Source organism: Chiloscyllium plagiosum, unplaced genomic scaffold (genome assembly GCF_037043375.1).
Source record: "Chiloscyllium plagiosum isolate Xiang-an unplaced genomic scaffold, Cpla_swu_hap1 HiC_scaffold_12, whole genome shotgun sequence".
NCBI classification, from domain to species: Eukaryota; Metazoa; Chordata; class Chondrichthyes; order Orectolobiformes; family Hemiscylliidae; genus Chiloscyllium; species Chiloscyllium plagiosum.
Genome location: NW_028270150.1, coordinates 59,195,741 through 59,219,459, shown reverse-complemented (window position 1 = coordinate 59,219,459; position 23,719 = coordinate 59,195,741). Strand labels below are relative to the sequence as shown.

At 37.1% G+C, this 23,719-nt stretch overlaps 2 protein-coding genes across 7 annotated transcripts in view; one reads left to right on the top strand and one right to left on the bottom strand.

The window, feature by feature from the left end:
• Nucleotides 1-23,719, top strand: part of arl13b (ARF like GTPase 13B) — a 132,969-nt gene that overhangs the window by 75,028 nt on the left and 34,222 nt on the right. The gene's annotated exons all lie outside the window — the stretch shown is intronic.
• On the bottom strand, nucleotides 6,020-20,968 carry stx19 (syntaxin 19). Its single transcript, XM_043700791.2, has 2 exons — nucleotides 20,759-20,968; nucleotides 6,020-7,238 (listed from the first exon to the last, which is right to left on the bottom strand). The coding sequence occupies exon 2, from the start codon at nucleotides 7,136-7,138 to the stop codon at nucleotides 6,257-6,259; it is 882 nt and encodes a 293-aa protein (XP_043556726.2). The 5' UTR covers nucleotides 7,139-7,238; nucleotides 20,759-20,968; the 3' UTR covers nucleotides 6,020-6,256.

The window sequence follows — 23,719 nt, the reverse complement described above, 5'->3', positions numbered from 1 at the left end:
GTTCGGTGCTGGGCTGCAGCTGTTTAAAATATACATCAATGATATAGATGAAGGCATTAAAAGTAATATTAGCAAATTTGCTGATGACACAAAGCTGGGTGGCAGGGTGAAATGTGAGGAGGATGCTATGAGAATACAAGGTGACTTGGACAGGCTAGGTGAGTGGACAGATGCAGTTTAATGTGGATAAATGTGTGGTTATCCACTTTGGTGGCAAGAACAGGAAAGTAGATTACTATCTAAATGGAGTCAAGTTAGGTAAAGGGGCAGTGCAATGAGATCTAGATATTCTTGCACATAAGTCAATGAAAGCAAGCATGCAGGTACGGCAAGCAGTGAAGAAAGCTAATGGCATGCTGGCCTTCATAGCAAGAGGAATTGAGTATAGGGGTAAAGAGGTCCTTCTGCAGCTGTACAGGGCCCTGGTGAGACCACACCTGCAGTATTGTGTGCAGTTTTGGTCTCCAAATTTGAGGAAGGACATTCTGGCTATTGAGGGAGTGCAGCGTAGGTTCATGAGGTCAATGAGGCGGGACTATCATATGTTGAAACATTAGAGCGACTGGGCTTGTAAAGACTTGACTTTAGAAGGATGAGAGGAGATCTGATTGAGACGTATAAAATTATTAATGGATTGGACACTCTGGAGGCAGGAAGCATGTTTCTGCTGATGGGTGAGTCCAGAACCCAAGGACACAGTTTAAAAATAACAACTCTATCCTCATTTAGAATAGAGTTGAGGAGAAACTTCTTCACCCAGACAGTAGTGGATATATGGAATGCTCTGCCCCAGAAGGCAGTGGAGGTCAAGTTTCTGGATACTTTCAAGAAAGAGATGGATAGAGCTCTTAGAGATAGTGGAATCAAGGGTTATGGGGATAAGGCCGGAACAGGATACTGATTGTGGATGATCAACCATGATCATAATGAATGGTGGTTCTGGCTCGAAGGGCCAAATGGCCTACTCCTGCGTCTATTGTCTATCTCATTTGTTAATCCAGTACTGCATCTTTCACTGGTGGTAATTTCTTTAATTTCTTCATTCTTGCTAGACCCTTGGTGCCTAGTTTGCCCAGAATTTTATTGTGTCTTCTGCCATTAAGATATCTTTATCTTTATCTTCTGTTATCATTTCTTTGGTCTGTGCATCTAAGAGCCCCAGGTTAACTTTCACTAATTTCTTTTTCACACATCTATGGAAGCTTTGATGATTTGTTTCATATCTATTTCTTGTTTACTCACTATTCCTTTTCGTTTTTATGGATTTCTTGCGTCATTCTTTGAATTCTAAAGTTTACCCAATCCTAGGGTTTGCTGCACTGTTTGACAACATTATACGCATCTTAATTCATTATTATTATTCTGGCTGTACCATGTATCCTGTGAGGTTTTTATTGTTTGAAAGGATGTATACTCATTGCAAATTGTGAGTTAATTCTTTAAATATCAACCACTGCTTATCTCTCATAACATCTTTAAGCTAAATTCCAATCCATCTTGGCAAGGATGGCCTTCATACCTACATAGTTGTGTTGTTCAGGTTTCAGCCCATCATTGCAGTCTTAGTAAATCAAATTTTAAATAAAAATCTGTCATAACTTGATTACTCTTCCTTGTTTGTTCTTTACTACAAGAATAGCCCTTTGTCATCGCCCAGAGCTACATCTAAAATAGTCTGTTCCTAATTCGTTCCTCAACATACTGATCTAGAAAACTATATTGTAGACATCCAATTAACTTCTCCCTAATGCAGTTATTACTGCAAGATTGGTTTTCCCAGACTGTGTGAAGGTTAATGTCCCCATAATGCATAATTATTGTGATAACTTTGTTATTTGCCTCTAATTAAGGAAGGCTATGGTTTTTCTGTTTCAAAAATCACCCATCAACATGTGAAAAACCTAAAGTTACAAATCAAAAATATGTTATATTTGCAGTGTTTTTGTTCAAAGTTTGAAGACTACTTGAAATCAGTTCATTGTCATGCCAGTAATTTTAAAATCAACTGAAGAAATGGTTCTGTTATCATAACTTAATTTATTTTATTGAAATGCAATTACTTTACAGTCAATAGATTTTCTTTGAATGTGATTTAACATTTTAACTAATCAAATGTTATTAGTTCATAAATCAAGGAACAAGTACAATTACAAATGCTAAATAAATATAACGATAGAACTTGTATTTCTTTGGTGCTTTTCAGAATACATCTCAAAGCAAGACTAGCATGGTTCCAAAAACAGCAATGTGATATTGTTTGCAAGTCAAATATTGACTTGTACAGTAGGAAAGCGCTGTTGCTTTTTGCATAATACTATGAAATATTTTGTCTATTTCAATGTGTAAGTGGAGCAGTACAGCATTGGAGTATCAACCTAGATAATGTATTAACGTCAATGGAGAATGGCTTGAAACCAAGACGTGAATTTGAAGGCGAGAGTGCAATTTTTTACACCAAGGCTGGTGCCTAGATCCAAATAGAATCAAAATTTTAAAGAATTTGAGTTGCTACCTCATTATACCAGCTGCAGTTGACAAGAAAGTGTTGATAATGGAAAGAAAATTCTTAATTTATAGTCTATCATTCTGTGGTCAGTTTGCACAGGTACAACACAAATGCAGATGAGAGAAGCTCTTTAGGCTAATTTAATTTTTCTATTCATTGTTGTAAAATTAGTTTTCTCTCTCCCTTTGCTTGGTATCATTTTAGTGACGAGCCTAAGGTTTTCACATTGGATACCATATCAAGAAGACCGGTCAAATTAGTTTTCAAATTCAACCACTCAACATGATTACTGTCTTGCATATGTTTCTTTTGAACCAAAGTTTCAGCTGATGTGCCCTTGTTTTAATAGCTGGACCTTCCTTAAGGGAGTACTGTTTCCCTCAACTGTACCGTTTAGTGTCTCTGTACTTTTTCCAGATCCACACCCAGTCAGCCACTTCCAGAGTGGGCAAGCCTAGTTGCCTTGGTTTTCTTCATAATCATACTGCTTGATGTCAGGGATCAGTTTGTAATGTCTTAAAGGCTTGTAAATTTCCTTTGTATTTTGGTGAGCACAACTCTGGTGTAGTCTGAGATACATCCTGTACAACTTTACTATAACATCCTTTGATTTGTACTCCACTGATCAAACAAGTGCTTTTCAGAATTGTAATTCTTTTGTTCCCATATTATTGTGATTTAACATGTTAAAATGTTATTTTTCTCCCAGATTCCTTTCAACTGCATCCAGTATATATTTCTGCAACCAGTATATATGCATTATGCATTGTTTTCTTAAAATATTTAGTGAATTTCATACATATGTATTTAATTTATTATCATTCAAAATGATGGTGTCTAATGTGATATTGTTATTCAATTACTTTACAATACTATGGGTATGTCCAGGTATTGAGATTACAAGAGCAAATGTATATTATGTTTAATCTTTAAAATGTGATTCCATGACAAAAAGAATTGCACCTACTGCCTTTTCTTTGACTGCTGCTACAGATTTTTAACAAGGCAGTGTGTATGATGCCAAAATTTTGTAGATATTTTTGCGTTTAACATATAATAGTTCTGGAGGTAATTTGTAATACTCTTGTTCTATAAGTTAGTAATGAATGGGCTAGCATTTAGGACCAAAGCCTCATAAATTAATATTTCATTTCCACTATCTTAATATACTATCTCTGTGTAGGGAATTTCAAGATAGAAGAGATGAGTGACACCTCGCATGACAAAATGGAAATAGTAAAGTGAAGCCTCAAAAATGAATAATGGCCACTTGGGTAGGTACCAGAGAGTGCCCTACACCAATGGAACCATACTGCAATTGGGGATCGGGGGAGGAATTGAAAGTTTTTTTTGTATGTAGTTTAACAGACAATTTTCAAGTACTGATAGAATGATACAATTCTACTTAGTATCTTAAAACCTCCTCAGAGATTACAAAATAGCTGAAATGACAGTCCAAGAAAATCTTCTTTCTTCTGATCTTTCTTTACTTCCCTTAGTATTGGATTGAATACTATTAAGATTAACAGCACGTGCCATTGTTAATGTGTAAAATGGCCAGCAAATTCATGGATTTAAGAAGAGTTGATGAGATCCAAATTTACAGAATTTGTTGATTGATTTGTTTGAGCATCCTGTTATTTTTAAGTAATTAATGGATTTGTACATCAGTTGCCCATTAGGCTTGCCACAGAAAGTTAGGAGTAGAAACTCTCAGCGTCAGTACTGTTTTTTTTAAACAAAGTGATTATTATTAATACAATGCAAATTAACTTTCCTGATCCAGAAACAATTAAAACCGTTTTCATTTCAACGTGTAATCAGTTGTTGTCAGAATTTGAAAATTATTTGTTCGTTTTTGTCTCTTTTCCTCTCTCCTAATCTAATCTATTTTTCTGTATTGTTTCTTAATCCCTAAATCTTGCTGGTTAAGAAGATACACTGTTGTTTCAGCCTTTCACTGAAATGATGTTGTGTTGCTCTCATGATCAGTTCACACTTCTGGAAAATGATGACAAAATATTTTTTGAATTGCAAAGTACAAAAAGCAGTTGAACTTCCAGTCTGTGCCTCAAGTTATCAAAGTCTAGCAAGAATTGGTCCAGTATCTTTAGACACTTATTGATAGATATGTTGAAATGCTTGACAACAAGAAAGGCACAGTGCCAGAGACCCAGATTTGATTCCGCCCTTTGGCAACTGTTTGTGTGGAGTTTACATGTTCTCGCTGTGTGTGCACTGGTTTCTTCCACGTGCTCAGGTTTTCTCCCACACTCCAAAAATCACTAGGGGGACATTTTTAAGGTGAGAGAGATTTTGAAAAGGCATGAGAGACAATTTTCTTTACATAGTGGGTGGTTCCTGAGGAAGTGGTGGATGTGGGTACAATTACAATGTTTAAACAACATTTGGATAAGATGAGGAGCAGGCAGGTGGGACTAATCGAGTTTGGGATTATATTCAGCATGGACTAGTTGGTCTGAGGGGTCTGCTTCTATGCTCTATGACTATATGACTCTGAATCTATGTGCAGATTAGGTGGAATGACTATGCTAAATTGCCCACAGTGTCCAGGGGGGTTCAGGCTTGGTGCACTGGCCATGGGAAATGCAAGTTACAAGGATAGGGTAGGGGTAAGAGTCTGGGTGAGATGCACTGTGTAGGCTCGGTGTGGATTCAATGGGCTGAATCCACGCTGTAGGGATTCTATGATTTGATGATTCTGCTCTAATTATTGAATATGAAACCGTATGCAGTGAGTAATATTTTCTTATACCATAATGTTTACATTAAAATTGAAGGACCAAAAAAGCCCTGCAAAACTCTGTATCTGTATTAAGTTATTCCCTACCTAACCTATTTGGAAGATAATTTCAGTCTGTCAACTATGTGATGTGTTTCCTGTGCATGATGCATATATTCACAATGCAATGAGTTCTGCATAAAGCAAATATTAAAAGCTAAATCTTCATGTTCAAGTATTTCAGAGGTACCTGAATTAAGCAGTAGGACTTTTTTTTTGGCAAATATATAAAACAATTAAAAGAAGTGTTTCAGGTTAGCTGTCATATTTTTAGGCCAGTTAAAATAACAGATTGAGATTTGTAGTTGCACTACAATTCCTGTTTAATCAATATCTTTGCTAATTGAGTTTATTTGTAAGCTAATGTTTGTTTCCTGGTAGGTAGCAAGTAACTGCACTATTATTGTTTCGCTTCTATAATGAGGAAAATAGACTCATTAGACCAATAGTTCCCAAACAGTGAGCTCCAAGGCAGTACTGGCAGCCCTGGAGTGGAGACCGTTTGGGACAGCCCTGAGAGTTGTTCCAAGACACTTTGATATCTTTGTTTGTGCTTACTAATATCCATGATTTGAATGGCCCTTCCTAAAAAAATGTTCTTGGAAGTCCACCATTGCTTGCAAAATGGTTATGAAAAAATTCATTGCTCTGTAGTTACCCAGCTCTTCTTTAACTTCACCCCCCCCCCCCCCCCCCCTCCGCCTCCCAAACTGACTTCAGGGTTACTGCAATTTTAAACATTAAAATTGGGTGGCAGTTTTGGCAAATGTTTGGGAAAGACTGCTTTAGCTTAATTTATTTCTTAGAGTGACAGGTTTTGCAGTCCAGCCACAGTATTCCAAAACCTGATGTGCTTGCAAGTGAATCCTAATTTTTTAGTGATAAATATTTGGCAGTTATTGCTGAAAGTCACACTGTTCCCATACATAACATCTAGTTATAAAATATTATGCACAACAAGGGAAACACCAACAGCACAACTTCCTGCATAGATTTTTCTTTGTTAATTTTACTGCTAGCTTGATATCATCCTTGCCTTTTTCTGTGTATTCTTTTGTGTTCAACACTGCCCTTTCAATATTGTTTAGGAGGTCCCCTTGCTCGTGCACCAAAACCGAAATCTGCACAAAAAGATCTTGTAGCTCTTTGATTTGATTTTCAAGGTTGATTAATTCCTTGTGGCGAGTCTCAATTTCAGACAGATGACCTTTAGTAATTTTGACATCACTGAGGAAGTTCTCATTGAAAACATACCATTTGTCATGTTCCACCATGTTGTTTAGCTCCTCTTCTGATACTTCCTTTCCAACAACTTCAAGCTGGCGCTGAATGAATTTCTTGCAATTTTCTTGCTTTGTATTTAGAACAGTATTGAAGTCTGACATGCCTGTCTGATATTGCTTCAACAGCATTAAATATTGTGTCCTCTTCATTCTTGAGATGATTGCATCTTCTCCAGCCTCAGCCTCTGATTGCTGTGCATCCTTTGATAATGTATCTAAATGTTTGTGAATGGACTCAGCTTGGAGTTTGATTTCTTTAACGAGGTTGGAACTGTCTTTTTTAATAATGCTGAACCGACGTGTGGAAGCCATGGTGGTACTCTGTTGACTCAGTTTCTTTACATCATTATTTAGTTCATTGATTTCATCTTGAATTTTCTGTGCACCCAATAAGAAATTCTCCATGACTGGCTCTTTTTCAAAAATAATGGCCTGTTGTTTAAAGTAAATACTGTCTTCGGTTTGCTTGCTTTCTTCACCTTCATTGCCTGTCTTAAGTTCAGCCTCTTTTGCCCGTTGTCTAAGTTCTTGAAGCCGATCCTTCATATTCGCTAGCTATGGTCTGCTACAGTAAATTATCTTTCAATCAGCACAAGTGCTGTGTCCACGGGTCCTTGAATTTGTGTCCTTGCAGACATTTTTTCACCTGTGTAAGCAGGAAATATTTTAAGAATGTAAAATGCAAACAATTTTATTTTATTTTACAAATTACTGTAATTTCTGAATAAAAGCAATGGGTTTACATTATGTTTTGTACAGGTACTTTTGGTTTGAAATTTTAGTCAGTGGGTTTTGTTGGATGCTAGTAGAAGGATTTTTATTCTGCAGATGGCTATGTTAGACTTTTATTGAAGAGTTACTTCCATAGCTTAAGACAAATTATCAATAATGATTAGGGATGAAAGACAGACAAAATGTCATACTAGTCTGGAGCAAGTTTCTTAAATGAGTTCATGTCCATCTAGTTTGTCATACAGCATCAGGTAACTTAGGTGAAGGAAACACCTTGAATGTTGGACAGCTTAATAAGCATTATTTTCACCACAAAGGTACAGGTATTCTGTAGGTCCATGGTTGGCCAGGACATTAAATCTTTAAATACCCATGCTTACTGTTGGACAAAAAGTAGTAATGGCAAGAAACTTGAAAGTGTTTCTAAATGGATTTCAGCCTGCAGAGTTCGTAATTTGGGTAATAGATTGATTTCCAAGGCTAATTAACCTGCACAAACGTGGACTTTACTCTCACAGGTGCAATCACATATGTAGCTATCACGGCATAAGTTGAGCTTTTCTCTTGAATTGGGGTACAGGTTGTTTTGCTATAGCACAACTGTTGCATTCCTCTGCAGCCTTGCACATTAGAAATAATGCTATGGGAAATTGCTGTAGAAAATCGTGCTGTGGAAGATCGCTATAGAAAATCACTATACCCACTCAGTAGAAAGTTTACGTTATCCAAACAACATCCCCAATTTGTCAATCGCATTAAAACCAATTCGTGTTAACGAAATACGCAGTATACCAGAACAACCTGTATCACTGTGTTTTGTATAGTTTCTCAAAAAAAAGTGACGTAACCACACAGATTATAATTAGGAAGATTGTCTTTTGCTGGATGTAATGGTCATAGTCATACTTTTCACAATATGATTGAGGCTTACACAATTACTTAAAGTCTTGATAAGTCATCAACTGACTGTGGTGGGATGTGTAATATTTTACAGGGAAACCTGTCAAATGCAGATCAAAGATCAAGATGGACAGTCTGTAACTTTCCAGTCTGGCTTAGCTTTGTCTTTAGAATATTTGGTATGCTATTATTTTACCCAATTTGACATGAACATATATATAATTAACAGTGCAGATTGCACCACTTGAAAGATGAGCTACATCTATGCTCTGAAATGGCAAGTTACTCCATCTATGCAGATACTGAGCCAACCCGTGGGGAATACAATAGCATCGATCTCCATAATGTGGATAAAATAACTTTTGCTGCCTCCAGTAACTTATAACAAAATCAAGCCAAGTATCATTTTCATTATATTTGAAACAGTTAGAAGAATAGTTCCTTTGGGTTTGTGAGGGGAACCACAGCTGATTTATGTCCCATGCCCTTTATATAACTCAAATAATGAATATTTTGTTATAGAAGTTACGTTGAATTTGTAAGTATGAAGTTCTTGTGCATATTTTTTGCATCAGAAAGTGAGTTTTTTTTTTAATCCATCTGAAACATTTTGCAGTTTCTCGTGCACCATAGTTTCAGCAAATGTGTAGCTCTACAACGTGTATATTTTAAAAATGTATTTATTAGAGAAGTTAGAGCACAAGGTGATGTGCCTTTCAAAAGGAAATTTGTAAAGTATGATATATAAATGTTTGAAAGCTGACAGTAAAGGTCAGTAAAGCTAAATATTATTTACAAAGTGAAAACGTTTGATTTTTTTCATTAGAGCATTGAATACAAAAGTGAAGTTGTGTAATTGGTTGATATTGGTTAGGTCACAGATGGAGGATTGTGTATAGTTCAGAGTCAGGAATCAGTGTTAAAATGCATTAAAGGTGAGAGACATTAGTTATATGTGCTTACAAGTAGTTGGCGCTATTTCAGTAATCACTTTTAAAACTAAGGTAGATACTTCTTTGAAAAATAAAGGAATTAAGGGGTATGGTGAAAATGCGGGTAAGTGGAGCTGAATCCATGAAAAGATTAGCCATGATCATATTGAATGGCTTATCAGGCTAGATGGGCCCGACGACCTACTCCTACTCCGAGTTCTTGTGTTCTTATCATCTGTCTCATGTAACCTGTTCCCTCACCTCCTTTCTCTTTCTCATAGAATTGGTCCTGGTATTAATTGCTACACTCTGATCTCTTTGGTACAGGTGTCAATTTAGCAAATTTAAACTATATAGCAGGTAGCCATGTCCATAATTTGTACTGCTGCAATAAAATGGTAACAGCCTGTAAATAATACTCAGTGCCATGTTAAACACAGGCATAGTTTTAAACGACAGTAAACAATTTATTGAAAGTATGCCAACAACAAGATTTCTCTCTCTGTAAAGGAATGCTCTCGACCCTTGGTAAAACAGTTTGAATATGGGCTAGAAGTTGGTCTTTATGTGTGTATTCATTCTTCTAGCTTTAAATGTAAAACCTGTTTTGCTGTACCAAGGAGGAAACATGTTTTTAGTTTCATATTTAAAGTTTTTTTTAATGTGAGCTTTTTTACATGTTTTAAAACCTTTTTTTAACATTATGTTTTCAATGATCTTTGAAAACCCTTGAAGTGAAGAGATGTGGATTAGTAGTTTGGTGCTGGTAAAATAAAACTCTGTTCTTACCTAGCAACAGGGATTCAGGGACACATAGAGACACAGAAAAATCCAGAAGGAAATCAGTGATTCAGTCTGTAGATTTAGTCCAGAGATTAGAGATAGGAATTTTAAACTCTAAGAAATCTAGCAAGACCACTGGGAACTAAGTTTACAGAGCTCATGTATCCTTTGAAGTTTATGTAGCAGGGGGTTAGTTTGCAATTTATTTGAGATGTCACAGGAAACAGTACCAACTGAAGTAAAAGAAACCCAATGAATGTGCAGAAATTCACCAGAAGGAAACTGGCTGCATCTGTGCAAACATGAACAAGATACCTTTAGTGTGGACATAGTTGTAAACCTTTGTTTGGGTTTGGAGTTTGTAAGAAAATTGCTCGGATAAAAGGAATAGAATGATGTGAATAATTTTCTGATGTTTTTAATGATTCCTGTCCAACTCTTTCATCTAGTGTCATACAGTTCGCATCTTTTTTCAATTCTTTGTGTTGAAAGTACATAGGCAGACTCTTATGTATGTGTTTTAAAACCCAAAGGTGAAGTTAATCATACCAAGTTTTAACCTGGAATCTGACTTGTTCGTTGGGTACATTAGCTGGGATCGAATTAGCACAAATTGCTCGATTTGCCCTGTATTATCTCGTGCTATTTAGCTTTTTTCCCATGATAAAACAATGTCCTAACTATCAGAAATTTGGGTAAATTCCACAAACGATACTTACTTTCAAATGTTCATGTGCTTTTCTAAAGAACGTTACACAGTTTTGTACATTAGTTTGAAATATATTATTTAAATGAAGTGAAACTTAGGAAAATAAATAACCAATACAGATAGTAGGAGTGGGTAATAAAGGTTGAATTACATTGCCCATGTACCATGGATTGATTTTTAAAAAAAGATTGAGTTCAATATCCTACTATGTATTTATTTTATATTTTGAAAGCAGCTTTTGTTTTTAATTTGTCTTCTGTAGAGTTTGCGTATCCTTTCGATCTGTTGACTTTGCTGAATTTTGGCCACTTTTCTAATGAACTCAACTGACTGTGTCTCTTGAAGTTTAATCCATGGGGCATTTTTTTTAAAAAATGATCTTTTAAGTTGGTGATTTGTACTTATGGCTGATACTATGAGTAATGCTTCAAAACTGTGTACATTGTAGAGTTTGTCATAGTCCATGAGAGACGTACATAATAATGATGTCATATCAAGATGCTATGTCATAAATGTGGGAAAATCACAACAAACATTTGGAATTATGTAACATTAGTTTGGAAAGCTCCTTATTCCTCAGCCAACCTTGCAATAACTGGTAAGTTTGCAGACAGTAACAGTTGAAAAAGGGCCAACACAAATTTTCTGCTAGAGACCTTGACTCAATACCCAAGACTGACTTGCTGAGGAAAGAAGACAAAGGACTCATTGCTAATTAGCTTATTGCTAATCTTCCTTATGAAACAAGAAATAGGTACTGTTTAAGAAGTTTTAAGTATTGCAGAATCTGAATAACATATGTCCATCACAGTCATTAGTATGCCAGCTAGTTTTCAAACAAAAGCTGGTGGCAACAAACATTCTATTCCCTGTTCATCAATGGAGCTAATCTGTCTAATTACAATTCCATGTTTTCAGTTTGCCAATTATAAATCATAGCAATTACAGAAACTTGGCTCAGGGATGGGCAGGACTGGCAGTTTAATGTTCCAGGATACAAATGCTACAGGAAAGATAGAAAGGGATGCAAGAGAGGAGGAGAGGTGGCATTTTTGATAAGAGATAGCATTACAGCTGTGCTGAGGGAGAATATTCCCGTAAATACATCAAGGGAAGTTATTTGGGTGGAACTGAGAAATAAGAAAGGGATGATCATCTTATTGGCGTTGTATTAGACCCCCTAATAGTCAGAGGGAAATTGAGAAACAAGCTTGTAGAGATCTCAGCTATCTGTAAGAATAATAGGGTGGTTATGGTAGGGGATTTTAACTTTCCAAACATAGATTGGGACTGCCATAGTGTTAAGGGTTTAGATGGAGAGGAATTTAAGTGTGAAAGAAAATTTTGTGATTCAGTACGTGGATGTTCCTAATAGAGAATGTGCAAAACTTGACCTACTCTTGGGAAATAGGACAGGTGACTGAGGTGTCAGTGGGGGAGAACTTTGGGCCAGTGACCATAATTCTATTAGATTTAAAATAATGATGGAAAAGGATAGACCAAATCTAAAAGTTGAAGTTGTCAATTTTGACGGTATTAGGCAAGAACTTTCAAAAGCTGTTTGCAGGTAAAGGGCACCTGGAAAAATGGGAAGGCTTCTGAAATGAGATAACGAGAATCCAGAGGAAGTATATTCCTTTTAGGGTGAAAGGAAAGGCTTGTAGGTATAGGGAATGCTGGATGACTAAAGGAATTGAGGGTTTGGTTAAGAAAAAGAAGAAAGCATATGTAAGTTATAGACAGGATGGATCGAGTGAATCCTTAGAAGAGTATAAAGGAAGTAGAAATATACTTAAGAGGGAAATCAGGATGGCAAAAAGGGGACATAAGATAGCTTTAGAAAATAGAATTAAGGAGAATCCAAAGAGTTTTTACAAATATATTAAGGACAAACGGGTAACTAGGAAGAGAATAGGGCCCCTCAAAGATCAGCAAGGCGGCCTTTGCGTGGAGCCGCAGAAAATGGGGAAGATACTAAATGAGTATTTTGCATCAGTATTTACTGTGGAAAAGGATATGGAAGATATAGACTGTAGGGAAATAGATGGTGACATCTTGCAGAATGACCATATTACAGAGGAGGAAGTGCTGGATGTCTTAAAATGGGTAAAGGTGGATAAATCCCCAGGACCTGATCAGGTGTACCCGAGAACTCTGTGGGAAGCTAGAGAAGTGATTGCTGGGCCCCTTGCTGAGATATTTGTATCATCGATAGTCACAGATGAGATGCCGGAAGACTGGAGGTTGGCTAACATGGTGCCACTGTTTAAGAAGGGTGGTAAGGACAAGCCAGAGAACTATAGACCAGTGAGCCTGACCTCAGTGGTGGGCAAGTTGTTGGAGAGAATCCTGAGGGATAGGATATATTTGGAAAGGCAAGGACTGATCAGGGATGGCTTTGTGCGTGGGAAATCATGTCTCACAAACTTGATTGAGTTTTTTGAGGAAGTAACAAAGAGGATTGATGAGGGCAGAGCGTTAGATGTGACCTATATGGACTTTAGTAAGGCGTTCAACAAGGTTCCCCAGGGGAGACTCATTACTAAGGTTAGATCTCACGTAATACAGGGAGAACTAGCCATTTAAGTATAGAACTGGCTCAAAGGTAGAAGACAGAGTGTCGTGGTGGAGGGTTGTTTTTCAGAGTGTGGTGGTGGAGGCTTGTGACCAGTGGAGTGCCACAAGGATCGGTGCTAGGTCTATTACCTTTTGTCATTTACATAAATGATTTGGATACGAGCATAAGAGGTACAGTTAGTAAGTTTGCAGATGACCACAAAATTGGAGGTGTAGTGGACAGCGAAGAGGGCTACCTCAGATTACAACAGGATCTTGACCAGATGGGCCAATGGGTTGAGAAGTGGCAGATGGAGTTTAATTCAGATAAATGCGAGGTGCTGTATTTTGGGAAGGCAAATCTTAGAAGGACTTATACACTTAATGGTAAGGTCCAAGGGAGTATTGCTGAACAAAGAGACCTTGGAGTGCAGGTTCATAGCTCTTTGAAAATGGAGTAGCAGGTAGATAGGATAATGAAGAAGGCGTTTGGTATGCTTTCCTTTATCGGTCAGAGTATTGAGTACAGGAGTTGGGAGGTCATGTTGCGGCTGTACAGGACATTGGTTAGGCCACTGTTAGAATATTGCGTGCAATTCCTGAGTTATATCAATTCTAACTCTTGATGGTCTCCTTCCTATCAGAAAGATGTTGTGAAACTTGAAAGGGTTCAGAAAAGATTTGCAAGGATGTTACCAGGATTGGAGAATTTGAACTATAGAGAGAGGCTGGGGCTGTTTTCCCTGGAGCGTCGGAGGTTGAGGTGTGACCTTATAGAGGTTTACAAAATTATGAGAGGCATGGATAGGATAAATAGGTAAAGTATTTTCCCTGGGGTGGGGTGTCCAGAACTAGAGGGCATAGGTTTTAAGGTGAGAGGGGAAAAATATAAAAGAGATCTACGGGACAACATTTTCACACAGAGGGTGGTAAATATATGGAATGAGCTGCCAGAAGAAGCGGTGGAGGCTGATACAACTGCAACCTTTAAAAGGGATTTGGATGCGTATATGAGTAGGAAGGGTTTGGAGGGATATGGGCTGGGTGCTGGCAGGTGGGACTAGATTGGGTTGGGATATCTGGTCAGCATGGACAGGTTGGACCGAAGGATCTGTTTCCATGCTGTACATCTCTATGACTCAATGTAGTCATTGATTGATGAGATTTAAAATAACATAGTTTTTCCATAACATAGCTTTTTTGCCATAACATATATTGCTTATCAATCTGTTCAGAGATGTTACACTTCTCAGGAGCTGTTGAGAATTGAACTTGAACCTCTTGGTCCAGGGATAGTGACATCACCACTGCACCATAAGAGGGCCCTATAACATGGCATTTACTTTGCAATCCATCATTCCAACGATGTGAGCCTTATTTGCGGCAACACAATTATTATGATCACTAACAAGCTGATAGATTTATAAGCAATGCTAGAAATGGTCTTTAATGGATGATTGACATTTATTTCTACTCCCAGAGCACAAAGTTTGTTTCTAAGTCTCTGTACTTGCTGTTCCAATCCATCCAGCTACTTCTGGGACTATTCCCATCTTCACTATTTCCACCAGATTGTATGCAGTTTGTGGCAAATCTTTCATGTAATGTACAAAATCTTTAATTCAAATGTCCAATAAAGGATGGCAACAAAGAATAATGGCACTCATGGCAACAACTAATTCCATCCAGAAGTAGTGGAATGGAGGTGGTATTATTCATTATATCTAGAAAAGATATGCAGGAATAAGAAGATCCACTCAGTTAAAATGTCAAATTGGCCTGGATGATTTCAGTTACATATCCTGAATATTTACATGGGTTTCTCTAGGAATATGTGTTTTCAACAGCATGCTTTGTGTAATGCAACACTTCTCAGGAACTTAACTATTACCTATAGCTAGTTTTGACAAAATGGTCTAGCTGCTGCTGAGTTGGCTGTGGAGCAATGGTCAGTTATTTTTTTTTTCCCCTTTATTCTTTCAAGTGATGTGGGTATCACTGACCCATCCATAGTTTCTCTTGAATTGGACGGTTTACTCAGACATTTCAGAGGACTGCTAAGATTCAGAGTTGTATGCTGGCCAGAGCTGCTAATTTCCCTTCCTATGTGACAGTTTCATAGACACTGTTATGGAGATTGACTTTAATTTTATATTTCTCAGAAATTGAACTCATTATATTAGCTTCCAGTGTGGGAATTGAAACCCTGCTCACCATGCACAAGCCTTGGTCTCTGGATTACTACACCAGAAACACGACTGCTGTGCCACTGACGACTCCTGATACTGTGAAGCTGTCCAAATCAAGAACTAGTTTACTAATTATCTTCGGGCATGCAATTGTTTAAAAAAAAACTAATCTGCTGTATAAACCGCATTCATTGTTTTCAGTCAAACATTGAACTATTTTTATCTTATCACAAAGTCATGAAATTATTATGTTGTAGAAGGAGACCATTTGGCCTCCGTTGCTGCACCGACTCTTTTATATTGTGCCAGTCTTCTGCCTTTTCCCATATCTCTGCACACCATTTCTATCCAAAAAAAATCCAATCCCCCTCTTGAACCTGCCTCTACCACATTTCCCAGCAGCGCATTCGAAACCCTAAGAACTCGCTGTTTGAATTTTTTTTCTCACATCACCCTTGCAAAATTAGAATTTTTCATATTGACAATAAAGAGAAGAATTACAGACATAATGAGAAAAGGTTTTGTTATATTTGCAGATTTGTAGCAAGTTCTCTGAGGGCTGGTAAAGCTATGAACTGCTTAGCATTGTCAAGGACGTCACTGAGGAAAGCTATGTGACTGTCCAAATAGCCAAGGGGAATCAGCAGAAGGCTGCATAATTCACCATGTGAACGCATTGAATATGTTTCCTGTTTTCTTTCAGGTCCTACTCATTCTCTTTGAAAGCCAGAATTAAGCTTGTCTTCACCATAGACTTCAAATGTATTCACATGCTAACAATTTGTTGTATTTAATAAAAGCTCCCACGTCACTGTTTATTCTTTTCACAATTACTTTAAAATTGGTGTCCCTTGGTTAATATAGAAAAGTAAATTGTGAAGAGAATATAAGGATGCTACGAAGGACTACAGATAACTTCATTGAATACAAACAGATCTACCAAATGGAGTATGATGTAATTGCCTATTTAGACAGGAAGAATAAAAAAAAAGAAGCATTTTAGCTCAATGGCAAGCCAATGCAGAGCTGAGATGCAAGTGACCCACAGGCAACATTCCCACTAAGTTGCACAGTGACTGGCATTGGCTGACTTCCAGTTCTGAATGGCGGTGCTGTGCACAGGTCTCAGACCCATGCACCAACCAGGAAAATTACACTGAACACTGACCACAAGTCAAGAAATTTCTAGATTCATATCCGTAAGAGTTTGGAAAAGTAAGAGATGAAATGTGTCAGGTCCAGAAGGGGTTTGACAGTGTGGATGTGGGCTAGGAATCACTGCTCAAAAATGAGATATTTTTTCACAGATTAATTTACAGATGAGAATTTTTGCTCTGAGGGTTGAGAATCTTTGGAACACTTTACCTCAAATGTATTGGAAACTGAGACATTGAATATTTTTGATGCAGTGGTAGATTGATTTATAGTAAGTATGAGGGCCAAAGGTTATTGGGGTAAGTGGGAAAGTGCATTGAAGTTTAGAATCGGATCAACAATCATCTTATTAAATGACGGAGCTGGATTATGGAGTCAAATGACCTAATCCTGCTCCTAACTCTTCCAGGAATCCATGTACATAAATCACAAAAGGCTAGGATGCAAAAAGTAAACAAGAAAACCAGCAGAATTTTATTATTTATTGTAAGGGGAATTGAATACAAAAGTACTGTGGTTATGCTTCAGTTATATACACTGCTCTGGTGAGACCGCAAGCAACGTTCCCACTAAGTTGCACAGTGACTGGCATTGGCATGCTGATCGGGGTACTGACTTCCAGTTCTGAATGGCGGTGCTGTGCACAAGTCTCAGACCCATGCACCAACCAAGAAAATTAGACAGAACACACCACAAATCATAAAAATCTGTACTTTATTGCTGTCCTTATTTAAAGATGTAAACGTGGTAGAGACAGTTCAGAGAAGACTACTACCTGGAATGGTGTAGATTGTTTTATGAGGAAAGGTTTGACAGGCTAAACTTGTATCTAAAAACCAAAAGAACTGTTGATGCTGTATATCAGAGGAGAAAGTGAGGTCTGCAGATGCTGGAGATCAATACTGAAAATGTGTTGCTGGAAAAGCACAGCAGGTCAGGCAGCATCCAGGGAACAGGAAGGGCTTATGCCCGAAACGTCGATTCTCCTGTTCCATGGCAGGCAGCATCCAGGGAACAGGAGAATCGACGTTTCGGGCATAAGCCCTTCTTCAGGAAGGGCTTATGCCCGAAACGTCGATTCTCCTGTTCCCTGGATGCTGCCTGACCTGCTGCGCTTTTCCAGCAACACATTTTCAGCTATATATCAGAGACAAAATAGAAATTGCTGGATAAGCTCAGCATGTCTGGCAGCATCTGTTGAGAGCAATCACTGTTAACATTTCACGTCCCGTGACCCTTCCTCAGAAAACTTGACCTGAAACGTTAACTCTAATTTCTTGCCACAGATGCTGCCAGGCCTTTTCCAGCAATTTCTGGACTCATGTCCACAAGAGTTTGGAAAAGTAAGAGATGAAATGTGTCTGGTCCAGAAGGGGGTTGATGGTGTGGATGTGGGTTAGGAATCACTGCTTAAAAATGAGATATTTTTTCACAGATTAATTCACAGATGAAAATTTTTGCTCTGAGGGTTGAGAATCTTTGGAACGCTTTACCTCAAATGTGTTGGAAACTGAGACATTGAATATTTTTAATGCAGAGGTAGATTGGTTTATAGTAAGTATGAGGGCAAAAAGTTATTAGGGATAAGTAGGAAAGTGCATTGAAGTTTAGAATCGAATCAACAATTATCTTATTAAATGATGGAGCTGGATTATGGAGTCAAATGACCTAATCCTACTCTTAACTCTTAAGGATCTTTGTCACACTATTAAAAAGCTGTGCCACAATCAACATATATTACGTTTCACAAAATATATATTGACAAAGTCTGAAAGTTTTTCAAAGAACACCAGTACATTTAATAGGCAAGATTTCTCTCTTTCAAGTTCATGCTGACTCTTTTTATTTACAGAAATGTTCATCTCCCTCTTTCAGATTCCTTCTAATTCTTTACCCATAACAGATGTTGGACTCTGCCCCATTTTTTTCTGGGCTGTCACTGTGCTTTTTAAAGATTAAAGATAAACACCAGCTCCTGATTGTTATACTTGCTGCTTTCCAATCTTTGAGGGTTTTCATTTCTAATTCCTTAAACGTAATGTCAAGATGATTACTGATTTGTGTTGGGTGAAGTTCCTTGTATAAAGTTCGTTGACCTCTGCTGCCTGTGCCCATTTTCTTTCCTTAAATTGTCAGTGATCAGCTTATCTGAAATTTCTTCTAATTAGTTTCTGTGTTCTCCCTCTCAAATCAGCCATTAACCTGTATGTTTGGAGACTGTTCTAGTTTTTTCTAAAAAAAAGTAAAGAGTAATTTATCTTGCACACAGTGAAACCAAAGTTACTGAAAAAGCTCAGCTGGTCTTGCAGGATCTGTGCAGAGAAATCAAAGTTAATGTTTCTGGTCCAGTGACCCTTCCTCAGAACCAATTCCTCAGAACCAGTTCTGAGGAAAGGTCACCGGACCTGAAATGTTAACTTTGATTTCTCATCACAGATGCTGCCAGATCAGCTGAGCTTTTCCAGTAACTTCTGTTTTTATTTCCAATTCACAGCATCTGCAGTTCTTTCAGTTTTTAATTTATCTTGCACACTTGCTATCCTTGTTTGTGCTGTTTGCTATCCCAACTTCATTTTAAATTTGGTTTTCCTAATGAGCCTCTTAACCACATTGCCTAGTTTTTATATCTTTCTCAATCAAATTGTACTGTCCATAGAATTATACATAAGGACCAACCTTTTTTCCCCTTATTCCCCCAATGATATGTTTCATTTGCTATCCACTGTATTTCCAAACACAAATCAATTTTAACCTTTCTTTTCTCTGCAACAGTGTTGACTAGTTTCCTGAGTTGCCCCTAAATACAGCCCTCGTAAAACTGAATTCTGAAATCGAACTTTTTCTCTTTTCTACCACAAACCTAAAGTTAAACTCCTCATGATAACTGCTACCAAGATGTTATCTTACTGTCACCTGCTTTACCATCTCCTAATGGTTATAACAATTGCACTGAAACAGAATCTTTTACTTTAGGTAAACATTTCACGGCATTTCACTGGAGCATAATCAGATAAAAATTGACACAGCCACAGGAAGGAATCTAAAAGAGATGGTGACGTAGTTGTCATGTCATTGTGCTCGTAATCCTGCTCTGGAAACCTAAGTTCCAGTTATACCACATTGAAATTTGTATTCAAATAATAAAAATTTGGCATTAAAACTAGTCTAGTGGTGACTGCAAAAATATTAGTTGTTGTTAAAACCCATCAGATTCATTAACATCCTTTCAAGGAGGAAATCTGCTGTTTTTGCCTGTTCTCACCTACATGTGATTCCAGACCTGTAGTTTTGTATACCCACTACAAAGCATAAGAAAAGGAATAAAGCCAGACCTTCTGTCATTGACTTATTTATATCTGTTTATAATATATTCCTATCATATTTGGAGTTTAGTTGTCAAAATTGTCACAAAATATGGGTGTGAATTAGTGTTGGTGAGGGGCTTAAGAAACTATCTCTTCCAGAGCAGAGACCTAATCCAGCATGTCAGAAAGCAGGGTCCCCCTGGACTGTAATGGAAAATTGTTTTTACTGTGGTGGTTTGCGACACATTGGGTAAACATTGAAAAACATCAGCTTGTTTTTGATTCAGCATAATCAGTGAAATATGGTTTTAGTATGACCTAATCTCTTGTTTGTTCCAGAACATGATGTTTTAAGAAAGTATCCCAAAAAACATTCTATGAACTCCTCAGCTCGGCTACCTTTGCACACTAAAGGATCAGGCTCAAGAGGCTGAATTGCCTATTCCTGCTTCTAGTTCAAATTTGATTTTTTTCAGTCTATAAGTAGATTAAAATTCCCCATGATTGTCCCCTTTCTTTTCTGACAAGCTCTCAATTGTTCTTCCTTTAATACTTGATCCTGCCATGTCATTACTATTATGGAGCTTATACAATGCTTTCACAAGTGATTTCTTGACTGTTATCGTTTTCTTATCTCTACTCAAACCACTCTTGTGTACTGGTTTCTTTATCCTAAATCAGAATCTCTATTATACTACTGTGTGTGATCCCCAGTTCTGCACTAAACCTCTGTCCTGCTTCATTTCCTTAGTTTTGGAATAGGGTAAAGTATTTAAATATATGACAATAAATTTATGATCTTTTATGATTTGTAAACTTACATAACAAAATTAATGTTAACCACATATTACTTGGCACATGCAACTTAAAACATTCTTAAAACATCTATAATCAGTGTACAGTACCTTATGCAATCAAACTAGAATTAATGGCGTTTGTTCAGAATCTCAGCTGAAATTGTGGCTCCCTGGATATAAAGTGAGGAATCTATGCATTGTAGCTTCCATGGTGTGCTTGAAGTCTCCTAACAGCAAGCTGCATTTTAAGACCACAATGGCTTTCCTTTAATAGTTGTGCATGTTGTAAACATTAGTGGGGAAGCAACTTCCGACTGCATTAAGTGTTGTGAGTTCTCAGACTTCGAAACCTGGCAATCCTCCAAAGAAGATGTGATCGGACTGTTTGGATGTTTAAATGACGTCAAGAACAAGAAAATTTCTTCATGTCATTTCCTGCTCTGGGAATCTGGTTCTGCCTGTGGGGAGCCTTTCAGAGGAGTACAGTTCTTTGTCAGCTGTCCAATAGCTTAAAGCCTATAGAAAGAATTCCAAAACCCTCAGCAGTATGAAGTATTAAGTAATATAGTTCAGAAAGAAGAAACACCCTGACCAATAACTTTATATAATTTTAATATATCTAGACCCCTAATAATATTGTGCCACATTTTGTATTTCAAGCTAAAATATTAAATACTAATTTGGGATGGCACAGCCTGATAAGCAAGACCTTTCCCAAAGGAACAGTAGTTTCACTGATGTAATTTACAAATGCATGGTTGACAAGGCATCACAGTAATTTGCACTATAGTCATAATTTACTGCATTGAAAATAGTTTACCAAAAAGTTATTTTCTAAGGTCAATTTAGTGCTTATAAATCTGGCCTCTATTTAGCACAAATTGTGTATTTCGTTTGCATTGAAATTTTGTGCAAACAGTTGTTTTACAGCATTGTGCATACAGCCTCCTATTTTCCGTGAATTATGGTCAGTTATTTAAAAGCATATGGATTGCAGTAACTGTTTAACATCTAAGGGCAAGAAGGACAATTGTTTACTTTATAAAGAAGGACAATCATTTACTTCATAAATAAAATGAACAAACATCATTGTTTCATATTCCCCTTTTTAATTGTATTGGCTTACATTAAACCATTGAATGCTAAAGAAGTAACCAGTAAAATTGACTGAGAGAGTGAATGTTGTAATGCAAGAGAAATAACTGCATTAGGTAGGTCATCTCAAGTTGCTAAAGCACTTGATTTGGTTGAATCAGTACATGTGGTGATTAATTTTCTTCAACAAAATATTATTTTTAACAAAATAGGAGAAAAAGTAGTACAAAGAAAATTAATTAATATTTGTTTTTATAATAGTAGGTTGAAATTCTGAACCAGAATAGAAAGTCTTATAAATATACTTCAAGCTTGGATATGCAATTACAAATCTACAACTTGATCAATTTGGTAACTGGATAAAATTAATTTTTCAATGAATATTATTATGGAAAAGGAGTTTTTCTGAAATGCAGTTTTCTTCATACCATGACAATTAGGCAAGAGCAAAGTATTCTATCACACTCTTGACTTGTGTCTTGTGGGTGATGGACAGGCTTTGGGATGTCATGAGACAAGTTAGTTTTTGCAAGATTTCTAACATTTGAACCTGTCCTTATAGTTCATTTCAGCTTCTGGTCAACTTTGCCAGAACAGAAATGTTTTGATATTTGTTCATACAATGTGAACATTGCTGATTAGGTGAACATTTATTGCACATCCCCAACTGTCCTTGTGAACGGAACAATGAGCTGTCGTCTTGAACTGCTGTAATTTATATGTGTAGATGCCCGTACCAAGAAATGTCTGAGAGGAAGTTCTGCAATTTTGATACAGCCAAATTAAAGGCACACAATATAATTCTAAGACAAGATTGTGTGTGTAGCTTGGAACGGAACTTGCAGGTGGATTTGTAGGAACTTGTAGGCAGCTGCTGTTCTCTTTCTAGATAGTCGAGATTGCAGGTTTGGAAGGTGCTGTCAAAAGAGCCTTCCTGAATTGTTGCAGTCTGACTTGTAGATAGTGCGCACTATTGCCAAAATATGCTGTGGTAGAGAGAGAGAATGTTTAAAGGGCTGATCAAAGGGGCTGCTTTCTCTTGAGTTTCTTTAGCTGAAAGAGCTGCACTCATCCAGGTGGAAAGTATTCCATTATCATCTTGACTTCTGCCTGAGTTGATTAATTTGGCATTTGTTTTATTTGTATGGAGCATACATTTGCCATCAGAGTTTTTAGGATATTTTTCATTTATGCAGTAGCCATGCAAGATTTTCGTTTAGGCAACTTACCAGCCTTCTGGACTCAACATTGGCTTCTGTCACAGATATTAACTACTCCCATGTGTCTTTGTTTTGAATAGCAAATGCTGGTAAATAAACTTGCGGTTGCCATTTAGTAGCAGTGAAAGTAACATATCATCTCTGCTGGAGCAGGCTGTGGAACAGCATGACATTCTTTATAGGTATGAGAGGTGTAACCAACAGTAGAAAATACATTCTAATACATAGAATTCACCACAATTCACCACTGAGCTGATGTGTGATACATCAGGATGGTTTATCCTCTATCCTCCAGACCTATCTCTTTATTTCTTGTCCCAGTTTTATCCCCTTTTGCGTACACCACCGTCCTTATAGTACATTGTCTCTCCTGTTATCCTTCATAACACACAGCTTCCCTTTTGTTATTTTCTCTCCATGTTCGTCTTTCACTTTTTTTGTACTTTCTTAAAAGTTATTGCATGTCTAACCTTTTCCATGTATGATGAATGTTCATTGCAATGCTAACTCTCATTTTTTTTCTTGAATGCTGAAAGATGTTTTGATATGTCCAGTGATTCTGTATGTGTATCAGCAAATTACTTTTAATCATCTTGAATCTACATTTCCATGTTCTTGATCTTAGTTTATTTTAAAGTAATAATGTTTTTTAATCTTCTTAACAAACTTATACATCTCTATAAAATCCATGTCTCAGATATTTAAATTTCAAGATAAAATGGTCAAGTCCATTTTGTGCAGTGTGTCCAGGAAG

Excerpts from the sequence above, each read along its gene's own strand:
- stx19 (XM_043700791.2), bottom strand. The coding sequence starts at position 7,138 with ATGAAGGATCGGCTTCAAGAACTTAGACAACGGGCAAAAGAGGCTGAA.